Raw genomic sequence first — 16,935 nt, forward strand, 5'->3', positions numbered from 1 at the left:
AATCTTATAAGCAGGAATCTTTCTGTCTATGTTTTATTTATACCGAGTTGGGAGAATGATAACACTCTCCGATGAACCGCTGCCAAAGCAGCCGGTTTCATTGTTTAGTTCGGATTTTCTTAATAAAATTGGTTTTTGTTATTCGTTATTTGTTTATTTTTGTCATCGGATGATAGTGTAAAGTGTAGTAGCAGTGATGAGAAGCAGTTTGGGTTCGGGACAGATAAGATCTCTCATATAGTTTTCAAAACCGGCAATTTTTTTGCTTAATTTCATGAGTTAAGCGGTAAATTTAAACTCAAAATGCTATTTGGCAGTCTTTTTTCAGTGAATTAATTAATCACCGTTCTGTTGAATGCAGTAGTCCATGAGGAGAGTTTTCAAAAAACAGCGTTTCCAACGTTTTAAGAAGTCCACATGGTTTTAAGTAAGGATTAAGCAGCCGAGTTTTGAAGAATACATTTTATTATCATCCGGGATAATCTGAAGCCCAATTCAATGTTTGACCTCCCCAAGATTTGTTCATTTTGTGTCTTCATGGGTCCATCCAGATCGTTTGCACTTTGTGTGTGTTTGATTTGTATCCAATCCCAAGGTAATATACTTTCTTAAAATAAATACACAGCCAGTGAAACAAGGTACTTTTTGTTAAATGTTTCTAATTTTTCATTAATATATAAAGATTTGCTTTCATGAAAAACTAAAAAATTATAAATAAATAAAACTATAAGTTTTATGAATCAGCTAATTGTCATATTAGTTTTCTTTTAAATAAAGTTAACTTTAATAATTAATTAATATTTCAAAAAAGTTTGATATTTCATTTCGACTTATGACAGTCGTATGATTTAGATATTTATTATTTATTACTATTATCCATATTTATACCTGTTTCTCTCTCTGCTATGTTTTCTCTGTGTTGTTGTACGGGGCGGAGGCATGGACGCTTACAGACACCACTATTAAAAAACTTGAAGCATTTGAGATGTGGCTTTATAGAAGAATGCTGAGAATATCATGGACAGCAAGAATCACGAACAAGGAAGTTCTAGAAAAAATTAAGAAGGAACCAGAGATTGTGTTTACGATCAAACGCATAAAATTGCAATATCTGGGACACGTTATGAGAAATCAGCACCGTTACTCCCTGCTGCAGTCGATATTGCAAGGTAAAGTCAAAGGTAAGCGAGGACCCGGTAGAAGGAGAATATCATGGCTGCGGAATTTAAGAACATGGTTTAAGAAAACCTCAACGGAGCTGTTTCGAGCCGCAGCGAGCAAGGTCATGATTGCCAACATCCGAAACGGATAGGAACCAGAAGAAGAAGAATACCTGTTTCTTATAATTTTTAATTTGTTTTTTAAATTCTCCGATAGACAATCGTATAATTATGTAACCAACATATCTCTGGAGTATGAATTTATTATTTATAGGTAAAATTGTCTTATTCCTTATACTCGTATATCTAGTTTGATGGTCATGATTGTTTAATGCACATATATTTGGTTGTTTTCTCTTCATTGGCCATTAGACCGGTATTTTTGCCTCTATCTCTATTTTGTTGAAACTTTCCTTTCAAATGGAGACGGTTTTCAACAAATGTTAATGTCGTTCGCGTATGCTAGCAATAATTATATAAGATGGTTCTAATATTATTTATTAAAAATAATTACCGCTTTTTTCCAAAACTGAACTGTTTATTGCAAATGATCGCTAATCGCATAAAAATGATCTTTTCAAATCACATACGTATTTTTCTAGTTATACTTATGTACATTCAGAAAAAAAATGTTTTTCTTTCTAGATTCACAGAACGCAGCCATATAGTAGGCACTATTATTGAATAATTTTTTTTGAACACATTAAAAACGTCATTAATTATATCCTTGAGTATTATTACTTTTCTTTGCAAAAAATCGCTTTATTTGTACTTCTACAGTGGCTTTACTCCTTAATTTTGTTGATGGGTAATACCATATATCAGGGGTCACCAAACGGCGGACTGCGGTCCGCATCCGGACCGTGAGCTTGTTTATTGCGGACCGCCGTTAAATTCAAAATATAATAATAAAATTATAGTGTAAAATTCTAATAAAATCCAAATATGCATATAAATATCTTTACATTTTTAAAATGCGCATTACTAATACTATATAGAAATACTCTATAGAAACATATAGTAATGAAAACAATATGTTTCGACTAAAGGGTTTTTCAAAATTTCAGGAAATACCTACTTGAAAAAAATCTTTTAGCAAACTATAAAGGGAAGCTGCCTTAACACTAAAATTATTTTAATTTGCATATTTATGACCTACCTAGTAACCAGTCTATAATAAAACTAAAATGTTTTTTCCAAATTTTCAGCTAATAAAACCATAATAAAATGAATTTCTTTTGTATTTCAAATTTTGAAATTCTTTTGTATTTTATAACATTATTTCAATTTGCATATTTCTGACATAGTATCCATTCTGTGGAATTTTATAAAAATTCTATTGTATTTAATAAAACTAAACATTACTGAGGTTGATGTTGGATATTTTTATTTAACATCGATTTAGCATCGATATTATCGAATACCTAAATATCGATGGTAAAACATTGACCATTGGGCCAAGGAGTACGATGTTTATCAATCATTGATGAATATCCCGCATCCCTAGTCTCAGTCTCAGTTTTGCTTGTCGCATCGCAGTCTTCGATCAGTCGCCATTCTGAGTTTTGTTTACGTTTTTATTCTTTTTATCGTGTTTGTAGTTAATACTTTCAAGTGTTTTCTATATAATTCTAGCGTTGTTTATATTTTACATTGATCAATATTGAAAAGAAAAGAAAAATTGAATTAGAAAACATGCAGTTTCAACCTGAATGGACAGCTTTATATTGTTTTACTTTGCCAAACCGAGTTGGAGCAGTACCTGTTTGTTTGATTTGCCATCAGTCTGTGGCAATAATTAAAAGTTCGAATGTTAAACGGCATTACGAAAGAAAACATCAAATATTTGACGAAAAATACAAAATAGGAACTCTTTAAACTTGAGAGTTTACTCTCAAATTACGCTACATCCACGGAAATTATTAAGCGATTAATGACCGATCAAGAAAAATGTTCTGAGCCTTCTTTACGCATTTCCTGATCGCTTGCCAAACATATGAAGCCATTTATTGACGCGGCTATCGTTAAAGAGTGTTTTCTGGAATCAGAAAATTCATTATTTGAAAATAAAAAGGATATTGTCGATACTATTCAGCGTATTCCAATATCTACTACTTCAAGCACAAGGAATACACAGGTATTGGCAGATGAAACATACAAAACGTTAAAACACATCTTCGCTGTCACCAAATATGTTTGCTTTGGCATTGGATGAGTCATGCGACATTACAGATACAGCACAGCTTGTAATTTTATGGGGGGTACCTGGACAGAACCAGTGAAGAGTTTATTGAAGAACTTTTGACTATTTTGCCAATATCAGGAACTACTACAGAAGAGGATTTACACAAGGCTGTGGTGGACAATTTTGGCAAGGATGGTTTGGATTAAAAAAAAAATATTTCGATCACTACCGACAACGCTGCAGCGATGGTTGGATGTAGAAAAGTCTTGGTTCAGCAACTAAGTAGCAATTCTATGTGCAATAAAAATCTAATATCGTATCATTGTATTATTCATCAAAGTATGTTGTGTGTTTAAATCCAATTCTTCACAGTAAAATGTAAACCTTCATGAAGATAGTGAACTTTGTACGTGCAAAATCATCTCAGGAATCGACAATTCATGGTTTAATGCTTGAAAGATTGTTTGCAATACTTGACAACATAAAAGAATTTCTGTCCACTATTAATAATGAAGCTGTAAATGACCATTTGGGCTTCCTCTTGGACACAGAAAACGTTGCAACTATCGAATTTTTGGCGGATATCTTCAGACATCGTAACTTCTTGAATTTCAAACTACAATGCAAGAGAAATTTTTTTGTGAACTTTTGTCGGATATTAGATTTTCTAAAAAGATTGAACTTTTTTCTGAGGATATTAAGGCAGAACTTTTAAACTTTCCTCTCAATCCGTTTGTGATACTAATAAAGATATTGATGTTACTTAGTTCTCACTTTTTATTAATGAACTTGATTTGGAATGTAAAAAACGATATGCTGATTTCCACAAAATTGAAAATGTTGTACAACTGTTAAGCAACAGTTTTTCACTCAAGCCTAATGGTGTACGGACCAGCAAAGCTGGTAAAGTAAAGTAAACAAACGCTATTTAAGGTAAGCTGTAAATGTTTAAATAGGTTTAGATATGTTCCATAAAATTGTCGAACACTATAGATGCAGAAAGAAAGCAACCAGAAACAGTATCATTAAACGAATAAATTAAGTTCAGTTCAATTAAGATACAAATATTTCAAATTATGCCGCAAAAATTTATTAAACAAAGACGTGAGAAAAACAATATAGTAGCTTTATAATCATCTTTTCCTTGAGTTTATTTTATACCTCACCCTGAACGAAACAAGGTGGACTTATAGTTGCCTGGCTTTATTAACTTTTATTAACTACGTAACCAGCGGGGGGGGGGGGGTTGGTTTACAAGTACTGGAGGGTTTCTGGGTAAGTCCCGGTTACGCCACTGCCTGGTGTAGTGCTGAGTGTCCGGACCGTGGAAGTTTAGTAGTTTTTTTAAACGGACCCTCAGAGAATATAATTGGTGAATCCTGTCATATATATAAACCCTGGAGCTTCTTGAATTCTTATAAATTTCTATTAAGGTCAACCAGTTATATGATTAACTTCAAATAATAATAGATAGAACAAATATCAAAAGTGTTTAGAGGGTAAACTTTTTCTTAAATATATTTTATCGTATAATGTTAATGTTTAATAAATATCAGTGCTAATTTTTACATTAATAAAACAACACACTAGGTAACAGCTTTTTCACAAAATCTGAATTATGTTTATACTTCCAGGCAGCTTATTTTAATTTTATGGTGTTTGTATAGTATTGTCGTCTTCACACAAGGGCGCTGTCAGTATAAGGTATAGCAACAGTTGCGGTTAACAACGGTTGAGTTTGGGTTTTATTCTCATTCATTATAAAAACTCGGATAACACACATTTCTCCAATTTTAGAAGGAACTTGACCTTCATTGATAATTTCTTGGATTCCAACTCTTGCTTTATATGAAGATACAGGCAACAAAAGTGGTATCTAAAATGCAAATAATTTATGATTATAAATATGTACTATGTTTTACGAAAGTACAATTGATTAGCAATCCCACAAAAGTAAGTCAATATCACACAAAGATACAATTAGTTGTACATTTTAAAAATATTTTTCATTATATGTATGGCCTACTTTAAAAATAGAAAATTACATGAAAATTTATATTTAAGTTTTCTACCTGTTCAGTATCGTTTCTCACTAATGTTTCTGTTTCTATGTAATATGTAATCCTTTCGTTTTAAAGTTTGTCTATCTTTCCCGAAACTTGAGTAACGCCCTGCGCAATTGAAATTACTCACTTGCTCTATTGGATGATCGTCAATTACTATTTTTTTTTCTCATGGGTTATTTATTTTCAAATGCCATAATTTTCGTCTTTTTTGGCGTTATTTTTATATTGAATAACTGGAACATATCGACTAAGAGATGGAAAACCAGGCAGGTTGAAAGGTTCCGAGATGGCATCACCCATCTGACTAACCTAACTATAGGTTAATAACACAGGTCTACAAAAAAATTAAAAAGCTGTTTTGTTAATTTTAACTGATTTAAATGGTTTATGATGTGCTGAATCCAAAAACATCTCCGTTTTGCCGTAGCACATCACGTTTTTTCACAAATTGGGTATCTGTTTTTCCTAATAGTATTACTCGAAAGAGAGATCAAGTAGTGTTTATAGAAATATTGGAAGTCATCTTTATTATTTTAAAGTTTTATTTTTGAATTCAAATGAGCTTGTGAAATTACCTAAAATCATTTTTTTACTGTGAAGCTCCTCTTGGTACATTTTTGATTATAAATATTATCTGGAATGTCCCATTGCAGTATCCAGCAGTAGTTTGCTATCATAGTTGTGCTCCATTTTCAGCTTCCACATTCTCAGGAAAATAATCCAGGTGGGAATGGAAAAAATATACCGTTAGGCTCATGAGACAACCCAAGTCTTGATAAGGCTTAATAATTCTTTTGACTATATTTTTGTAATTAATATCTTTATTGTTGCCCAAAAATTTTTCCACATCCTTAAATGCGAACCATCCGTCTCTCTAGAGACCTGTCATGGTGTTGGCAAACTCTTCATCCGCTAAAAGTCTTTTGATATCTGGAACAACAAATATACCTTCCTTCAATTTCGCCTCCGAGAGACCGGGAAACTTTTGAAATCTTTTAAACTTTTTAAAGTATTTTAAATATTCTTCGTCTATTGGGAGATATTTTCAAAAGACCTAGGCTTATATCAAGAGGAGCAAGGAGAATTTTTTCTGGTGAAACTAAGTTTTCTTACAGAACTTTGTTTTGTCCTTGGCTCTTAACTGTACATTGGTCAGTGATTTTTTCGGTGGACTGTCCCATAGATATAAAAAGCAAGAATATTTGGTGTACCCAGCTTGTTGCCCAAGCAGCATACACTCCCAGTTTGGGAGCTGTAAATAAAATAATTAAACAAAAAAGAGTTATTGGATCAGTTGAAGTTTACCGGAAGGAGAAATGTCGGAGAAAAAGGAGAAATGTGGGAGAAGGATCTCCAGGAATGAAGACATTCCTGCTTCTTTTGGACGGAGAAATAAAGCTATGAGACCTAAAAAGAAACATGTAACGGATATTACATTGAACATCAATTAATATTTGGGCAACATATATGCTTATTCGACAGAAGAATATTGAAGAAATGTCTTGTTTTCAGATGAGTTGATGGTTAACTTCAGTTTCCATGGACCAAATAATGAAACATCCAGTCAGAAAAATTTTTTGGTGCTGTTTTTCATATTAGGAAAGAGGAACAATTATACCAATCGAGTGCATGATAAACAGTGAAAAATATAAAGATATATTAGAAACGTGCTTGTCTAGAGAACTTTAACAAGTTATTCTGAAATATTTCAGAGAATAAAAGATTACCCTTCCAGCAGGTCTAAAAACTCACCTGACATGAATTGGTTAAATTGGTAAAGGGTTAAATTGCTGAAAATAGCTGATAGCAAAAATGAAGAGCTTTTAATAAAAGCCAAAGGATGACATCTCTTCTATTGAATAATACTAAAAGATGTATAAACTAATACTGTTTCTATTCTTTTCTTTCAGTAAACAATATTTCATGTAAATCTGTATGTGTACAAATTAATTCCCACAATACCGAAATTTACCTCCTAGTGTCAAAGTTTGTCCTTTAATTATTACATAAGAAATTTAGTTCCATTTTTATGTTATTTTCAATTCGTTGTGTTAATTACTTCGCCCTAATTTTCAATTTATGACAGTTACAGGCTATAATTGACAAAGTATAATACACAAAAATGGAGGAAATATGTTAGGTATTACTGGACATTTTTGTACACGATTTTCTTTTATAATTCCTGTCGCCTTTATGTTTTTTTGTTTCAGATATATCATTAGTTGATATGTCGTAAAATAATTATCGAATTTTTTTTTATTTCTAGATGGTTCGGGCAGGTATTTCAAAAGATCAATTACTACTTTAGCTCCAAGTGGTATTCCTTTAGTATCTTCAGTATCATTTGGTTTTTTCCACAATAATTGTCAAAACCATAATAATATCTAGTGGAACCAGTTATCATCTAATTCTTTATCCAAATTTAACTGGCTTTCCTTTAATAAATTGTTTTGCTCGGTTATGGCCGAAATATTTCACCATGGATTTGCCTATGGATATATGTTTATGGAAACATCCCCACGGGCAGAATTTTTCTATAATTTTATCTGCTAGCGGTCTAGTTTTATACATAGAATCTTTAGAATCGCCTAGTTTGGCATTATCCGCTAGATGAACAAACTTTTTTATATCTAAGTACCTGTCTCTACTCATACGAATAGTGTTGTAAACACAGGGACCCATCTAATGACCAGTATAATCTTTCTCGTGGTAATCTGTTATACCCAGTTAGATCTAATATTCCAAAAAAAGTTTGCATTTCGTTTGGAGATATTGTAAAGTAGTGATTATTTTTTGCCGTGCGTATAAAATTGACTGGTCAGAAATGTATGTAATAATTTCTTCAGTAAGTAATTTTTCAAAAATTTAATTAGTGATAAATTCCTCAGTGTCTTTAACGTTTTTGAATAATTGTTCAGCCATATAACATAAGATTATAAGTAAGACGCTGCACTTAGCTAAGTAATTTAAACTCCAAAGAAATCTTTAATTAATACAGGAAAGGTTTTAATATTTCATTCATATTCAAATTCTACTTTTCAATGTCTAATAAAGTATTATTATTAGGCATCAGTGAATAAATTGTTTTTATGATTAGAATTATATCCTATTTATGTAATTAATTTATTAAGTTACCTAATAAACATCTTTGAAAGGAGTATTTGTGTTTATAAAAAATGACGGCAAATATTTAATTGTATAACTAGAAAACGAACTAACTATGCTTGTATTATATACTATTATAAAATAAACAATAAATGGATCGTTGTGTTGTCGTTTTTAAATGTTTCCATATTTATAAATGTAATAAACAATATTGTTTACTATTTTTAATCCACCTTGCAATAAAAGTTAGTACGGTCCTGGCATCTGTCAGATTTCTCAATAATTACATTTTAATTCTCGACACATCCAATACATTATATGACGTCACAATTAATGACGCACTGAAATAAGGGTCTGAGAAAGACTATACACAGATTCGTATATTGTGTGAATTAAAAAATAAATGTTTTCGTTATCTTAATCAAAAGACTTTATAAAATAACGAGTTTGTTGATTCGCAATGTGCGTCGATATAAATCTGGGGAAGATAAAAAATATTTTTGGAAAATACTGCTTTTTATGGAATGTGTAATAGATAGAAGATATTTTGGGCAATATTACTCATATTATTAAAAATTACGCAATATTATTTTTTTTTAAATATACTTAAACTTACCAGTATTCTATTTGTCGAACAAATGTAATAGTCAGGATTTGTGTGAAGTATCATACTAATACCACTTATAGGCTTATTCGATTCCAAATTTTCAAGAGTAAATATGACTGTAAATTTAGTTCCTATACCTCGAACCTAAAACGCATGTTGTTTTTTGGTTAGACTCAACCTTTTTGAATGGAAGAAATATTTTAAATGCTAATTTACCTGTGCTGATAATTTAAGCTGTCCCTTAAAATTTGCTATTTCATTTTCGTTTGATTTATACTGTAGAAGTGACTTAGCTACGTCCAGTCTCAATTTCAATAGATCCTTTTGAAAGCTTTGATGAATCTCTAAAATAATGGCATTAAATTAAAACAACTAATTCATACACTATATAAATTACATTAAATTAAAAGGATAAATTTAATTGTAAAAATTATATTTATCTTCAAAAACTCACCTTAAACACAGAATAATAAACTAACTTGTTATTTATTCTGTGCCTTAACATACAATCGATCTTAAAGGAAGCATAAAGACGGCCAAGACAAAGAATGAGAAATAAAGTCAACAAAGTGATCAATGAACTTAACAAAAGGTGGAAAACTGCTCGGGAGGGATGCAACAATTATACAGATAAAATAGAGAGATAAATAAAATCCCACTAGTCTAGAAAAATGCGTTTCGTATTATGAAAAATATTTAAGGAACATAGCGCTTTTCTCATATATACAGGATGTCACAAAAAGAAAGGTCATAAATTATGCCACGATTGTTAGTGGTGAAAATAACTCGATTTGGCGTAACTTACCTATGTGCAAAAGTGCATACAGAAAAAGTTACGGGGTGATAAAGTTACAGAATAAAACCAAATTTTTTAATATTGCTCCAAAACGCTTTAAAACTTTTTTATGAAAATGTTCCAGGCGGAGCACCGTTTAATTTTTAATTTTCAAACTCTCAAAAATGCTTAATATTACAAAGCTGAAGTGTTGTAAAAATGAAAAGTTTAAATTCCACGTCACATTAATTTTATAAATGAAGAAGTGCGAGATATAATTTCTGTATACGCACAAGAAAATTTTTGCCATCGCTCGCCAGATCGATACAATACATGCATTGCTATATGCAGACAGAAGGCAACCAAACACCGCAACTTTTGCAACTTTATTTCATCGAGTGCTCGGCCAAAACAAATCATAACCTAATCAAGAGGATCAAATTTTGGTTTAAGTAAATTATTACCCTGAAGTAAGTTCACATTAATTATCAGCAGCAACAGGAGTAAGTCAGTCGTCTATTAATAAAATTCTCAAAAAAAGAAAACTTTCACCCTTATCGCTTCAGCTGTTCAAAATTTGCTTCGAAGATATCTTTCGAGGGTTAATTAAGAATATTATGTTTACCGATGAAGCAACTTTTACCAGACGGTGGATTTTTAATTGGTGAAACAGCCATTACTAGGAAGAAGAAAACCCATATGCTACTAAAGATCGATACGTTCAGCAAGGCTTTAAATCGAAAATTTAGTGTGGCATTATAATCAAGCAAATACAAGGCCATATGTTCTCCCTCTAAATTTAAATGGCGATTATTATTCATTTATTTTTTGTAAAATATTCTTGGTGATATTTTGGATGAATTGTCACTGAATGTAAAAAGACAAATGTGGTTTATGCAGGTTGGAACTCCACCTCATTTCCCATGAGTTATCAGAAATTATCTTAATGATATATTTCTTCAACTTTGGACTGACTACCAAGAAGTCCTGAGCCTAATGTGCTTGCTTTTTATTTTTGGTAACATAAAGGATTTAGTTTATGCCCACGACATTAATTCATCTCATGAATTATGGAGAAAAATATAAGATGCTACTATGCATTGAAAATTTGGTTTCAGTTTGTTCTTTAAGTTGAACTATTAATAATTATGATTTATCGTCGAAATATAAGCCTTACGTTACAAGTTTTTACATGTGCTGTTATTGGAAATGCTCTTGTGGTACTTCGAGCAGTTGAATTGAGTTTTCTTCGAAAATGGTTTCTAATCAAAACTATTAAAAAGTTTCGTTCAAAAAAGTTTCTACTCAATTTTATCCGCAGAATTCATGCACGTGGCGCGCTCTATAATAAAATATAAAATGATGTTTATTTTCCAAAATTATGCCACTGTATCGATTTTAATAACAATTTATAAATAAACCGTGAAATTAACAAAACACCCAAAAAAGTTCAACCAAACACGGTGTATCTTTCTCCACGGCAGCATTTTGTTGACGATTATTTTGGCCCAAATAAACTGATTCTTGAATATGTCCCAATAGTTATAACTAGACTTCGGCAAATATGCATATTGCATATTTTGCATATTTTATGCAAATATTTCATATTTTGGCATATTTGTATAAAAGTTTGCATAAAGTGCATAAAAGTTCAGATTTTTATACTGTATTTGAAAATTTTTAAACATACCAATTTATTTCAATTCTTGTATAAAATTTTGTAGTCATTTTAATCAAGAAATGATCTAAGTACGTAATCTCTACAGGTACAAAACATTTACAATTTCAAAGAAGATCAATTTAAGTAGCCCTCAACATTCTTAGAAAGTCTCGGTCACTGAGGGATTCAGTTATTGGATAATCGCTAAGGGTTCGCTCATTTGCATTTTATGATCTAATCCCCAAATCTATCTACAATTTATTGTATCTTAACAGCAGGTAAACGGCTAATAGTTTTGTTCCTAATTTAGGGATTTTCCAAAATCTCCCAGTTTATTGAATTAGGTACCTAAACATTTCTAATTTGATGCTCAGATTTGTAAATCATTTTTGTGTTGATATTCAAAGCGTAAACACTCGTTGTGCGTAACAAAAAGGAAGATTGTGATTTTATAATGCCTAAAACAACCAGTGCTTCAACTTGGATTAAACCTTATAAAGAGCTGTCTATGGATATGGGAAAAATCTACTGTTCAGTCTGTGGCAAAATTGTAAGTATCTAATATTTTCTATTAAATATCTAATATTTCATACATATAGGGTGTTTCCAAATGACACTTACAACGTTTGACTGTAGATACTTCTCGAAAAATTGAACAAAACGATATAGTTAATGAGGGGTCAAACTTATTTACTTTTTGAGATACAGGGTGTTAAAATTAAAAAAAATTAAATTCTTTTAGTTAATAACAACAATAACTTTAAAACCAATAAACGTATTTACTTGAAATTTAGTACTCGTAGGTTGTTTTTAAATGAAAAATAGCTTCCTTTAGTGAGAAAAAATTGTCCATGGTACAATACAATGGTGTGTATTTAGAAAAATTTTTCACCTTTACTTTTTTTTATGAAGTCAGCTATTCTAAAACACAATTATTTTTATTGTAATTGAATTAACAAAAAAAAAAACTTTTGTTGAATTTTAAAATAAGTTATATGATGTACTAATGGTTAGTAACAAAAACTAATTTGTGGATTAATACTGCATTTAAAACACTTAGCGAGTGTTTTTTTTTTCCAAACCAGTTATTTGATTAACCAAAAACACCTTGTATATTTTTATATTTTAAAGGTTGGGTTAAAATAAAGGTTTTTATTTTTATTTATAGATAGCATGTGAGAAGAAATTTCAGATAGACCAACATGTGAGAACTGCTTCACACATTGCAAAAAAAGGAAAAATAGGAGGAAAACATCAAACTTCAATGGCTAAATGTTTCCAATCTACTTCAAAAAAATTAGATGAGCAAGAAACTTTTAATGAAGACTTGTGTCGCGCATTAGTGGCTGCAAACATACCGCTTTCAAAATTAGCAAATGTAAATTTTAGTTCGTTTCTAAAAAAATATTGCAAACTTAATGTTCCAAGTGATCGGTCTCTAAGAAGAAATAATGTGAACGGGCTATACTCGTCGGTGTTAATTAATATTAAGGAAGAAATTGCAGATAATTATTTTTACATATCTGTAGACGAAACCACTGATTTCTCAGGAAAGTATATTGCTCATTTATTGATTGGTTTTCTTAAAGAAGATACCTTACCAAAATCTCATCTTATTTCATGCCAGCAACTTGAGAAAACAAATGCTTTAACAATTTCGCGTTTTATACAAGAAACATTAGCAACTTTTTTTCTTCCGACAACTATTCCTTCTAATAAATTACTGCTTATTTTATCGGATGCTGCTCCTTATATGGTGAAAGCAGGACAAAATTTAAAAATATTTTTCCCAGATTTAATACATGTTACTTGTGTAGCGCATGGATTAAACAGAGTTGCAGAGGAAATACGAAAAAAGTTTCCTCTTGTAAATACCATGATATCCAGTGTCAAAAAAGTATTTCTTAAATCTTCTATAAGAATTCAACTTTATAAAGAAATGCTACCTAACATTCCTCTTCCACCACAACCTATTTTAACGCGATGGGGAACATGGTTAGAAGCAGCTAATTTTTATGCAGATCATTTTGTTAAAATAAAGAACATAATTGATACGTTAACAGATGAAAGTTCCCAATCTCTTTTGGATTCTAAACAAACTTTTCAGAGTAACTTGCTTCAACAAGAACTCCATTCATTTATAAAATCAAATTTTAGTTTTGTTCAAAAAACAATTACTCAGTTAGAATCACCAAAACTGTCATTGTTCGAAAGTACAGCATTAATAAAAGAATTTGCGTCATGTTGTCGGAACGTTAGAGGTAATATTGGAAAAGATATTTTAAAAAAAATTGAAGCTACTATGGAAAAAAATAAAGGTTACCATATTCTTTCTGAAGTAGTCAGTGTTCTAGCTGGAAATATTTCGGAAACAATTAATTTAGAACCAAATGTTTTGGTTAGTTTGAAAAATGCTCCCGTTACATCAGTTGATGTTGAACGAAGTTTTTCCATATATAAATATATGTACTCAGACAGAAGCCACAAGGTTTTGTTAGAAAATTTTGAACACTTTGATTTTGATTTGATTTTTTTATTTATTTGTATGCATATTTTGTAAAATATTTGCATATTTTCGGGGAAACACGTGCATATTTATGCGCATATTTTCTACATTTTTATTTGCATATTTGCCGAAGTCTAGTTATAACTCATTCCATATATGATAAATAGTAATACATATAAACATATATATTAAATATACTAAGTGCCATAGAAAAAAGACCATCCAGTTATACTGAATTTATTACAATTTTTGGAAGCATAGCATTCTTATCGCGGGCTACGGACGGAGCAATGTACCGCGGTGGATTGCACAAAGGTGTGAAAAAAATAAAACCGACATTAAGGACTAGCGACCGTAACAACTGTAACTCCACACTAAGTGAAGTAGTAAACGCAGTCCCATGCGTGTGTATTAATAAAATAAAATAAAGAATAGAAATGAATCGATTGGAATCTAATCAAATCAAATCGAAACAATTAAAATCGAATTGAATCGAATCGATTGGAGTCAAATCAAATCGATTGGGATCGAATCGAATAACTTAAATTAAAAACCATTGCTCCATGTGTATACGATAAGAAAGCTATGCTTCCCCTTCTGGGTCACTCCCGTAGTGCCACATTCCGTTTTTTTTTATACATGTAGGGTTAGTTAAGTAATTGATCTAAATTTCAGAAAAAGAAAAAATATAAAACTTTTATATGTTGGACCTTGCGTTTGAGTTAACTGAAACGCAAGTCAAATTACGTAGATGGAAAGAATACATTGAACACCTATTTTATGACCAAAAAGTAGAACAATTAGAAGTTGACGGAGAAATCACGGGACCAGAAATAATGAAAGAGGAAGTTATTTATGCCATAAAACACACAAGAGGTAGAAAAGCTCCAGGACCCGATAATATTCCAATTGAACTATTGAAGATAATTGATGAAGATAATATTGATGTCTTGGTAGACCTTTTTAACTCCATATACAAGACGGGACACATACCCAAAGAATGGTTTCTCTCAACTTTTGTAACGATTCCAAAAATCACAAATGCTAAAGATTGCAATGACTATCGGACAATTGCATTAATGAGCCACACATTGAAAACCTTCCTTAAAATCATACATAACAAAATCCACATGAAATTAGAACAAGAAATAAGTAATTCACAGATGGGTTTTAGAAAGGGTCTAGGAACTAGAGAAGTATTATTCGGAGTCAATGCTCTGACACAACGATATCTGGATATGAATCAGGACATATATGCTTGCTTCATAGACTTTAAAAAAGCTTTTGACAGAGTTCAACATGAAAAGCTTTTAAGTATTCTTAAGACCAAAAACATAGATAGTAGAGATCCACAAATTATATCGAATCTGTATCAAAATCAGAAAGCAAGAATAAGGGTCGAAGGAGAACTGACAGAGGAAGTAAGTATACTTAGAGGAGTTCGACAAGGGTGCATACTTTCACCACTCTTATTTAACGTCTACAGTGAAGTGATATTTCAAGAAGCTTTATTGGATATTGTGGAAGGTATTTTGGTCAATGGAAATAGCATTCATAATATTAGATATGCGGACGATACGGTCATATTTGCAAGTGACATGGAAGATCTACAGTACATAATACAACATGTATACAATGCATGTGAAAGGTACGGACTGCAAATGAATCTCAAGAAAACGAAATCAATGATATTCTCAAAAAAAAACACAAAATGTAGATAACCTGATCATCAATAATACAACGATCGAAAGAGTAACAACATATAAATATTTAGGAACGTGGCTAACCGGAGATGGAGATCAAACAAAAGAAATCAGATCTAGAATAGAAATGGCAAGAAACCCGTTCATAAAATTGAAGAACTTACTTTGCAACCGTAACCTTAATCTAGAGATCCACACAAGAATGCTACGTTGTTACGTTTTTTCTACTTTACTATACGGCATGGAAGCGTGGACAATAAAACAGTCTGAAATCAAAAAATTAAACTCCTTTGAGATGTGGTGCTACAGGAGAATCCACAGAATATCGTGGACTGAAAAAGTAACTAATATAGAGGTGTTACAAAGAATGAAGAAAGAATGTGAAGTCATAAAAACTGTTAAAATTAGAAAGATTCAATATCTGGGTCATATAATGAGGGGCGTGAAGTACGTATTACTTAGATTAATTATGCAAGGGAAGAGAAACCCAGGACGACGCAAAATATCCTGGCTAAGAAATTTGAGAGAGTGGTTCGGTTGCAGCTCATTAGAATTATTCAGAAGCGCGGCCAATAAAATTAAGATAGCGATGATGATTTCCAACCTCCGATAGGAGAAGGAACCTGAAGAAGAATGTTGGACCTCCGCGATGTCTTCTTCATTCAAAAATACATCTGATTATACTTCTAATGAGATGGTCTATTTCCTCTTAAGTTATCTCACACCAGACTACTTATATCTCACGCCGAAGAGCCGCTAGAATAGCCTCATGCTGAAGACGAGGTAAAAAGACTAATCTTCTAATTTCCAAGACGAGTTCAATGGGTGAAAGATCGATAGATCTAGGGGCTAAGACAACAAGTTGGCTTGATTGTCTTCAAAATGGGCTAACGTAATTCTGGCTGTATGTGGTCGCGTATTATCTTTGTTGGAAAAGTGTATTGGTGAGTGTCCGTATATAAGGCAGCAAATGTGGGTCTAACACCTTCTGGATGTAACGCACGGCGGTCATGTTACCTCTGATGACCACTAACAGTGACCTGCCTCCATAAGCAATAGCCCTCGACATTATATTTCCAAGTGTGGTTCACATGCCTTCCCATATAAAATTGAGGATAGCGTCTTTCACCAGATGATCTTACCCTTGTACGGCCATCAGGAATGCACA

At 31.7% G+C, this 16,935-nt stretch overlaps 1 protein-coding gene across 1 annotated transcript in view; it reads right to left on the reverse strand.

The window, feature by feature from the left end:
- Nucleotides 1-4,595: 4,595 nt before the first annotated feature.
- Nucleotides 4,596-16,935, reverse strand: part of BBS1 (Bardet-Biedl syndrome 1) — a 72,098-nt gene continuing 59,758 nt past the window's right edge. Inside the window, exons 8-10 of the mRNA XM_072526291.1 lie at nucleotides 9,340-9,467; nucleotides 9,133-9,267; nucleotides 4,596-5,221 (exon numbers count right to left, since the gene is read on the reverse strand). Coding sequence (XP_072382392.1) covers nucleotides 5,024-5,221; nucleotides 9,133-9,267; nucleotides 9,340-9,467 — 461 coding nt within the window. The 3' untranslated portion in view covers nucleotides 4,596-5,023. The remainder of the gene's footprint in view (nucleotides 5,222-9,132; nucleotides 9,268-9,339; nucleotides 9,468-16,935) is intronic.

The sequence above is a fragment of the Diabrotica undecimpunctata genome, chromosome 3 (assembly GCF_040954645.1).
Source record: "Diabrotica undecimpunctata isolate CICGRU chromosome 3, icDiaUnde3, whole genome shotgun sequence".
Lineage (NCBI taxonomy): Eukaryota > Metazoa > Arthropoda > Insecta > Coleoptera > Chrysomelidae > Diabrotica > Diabrotica undecimpunctata.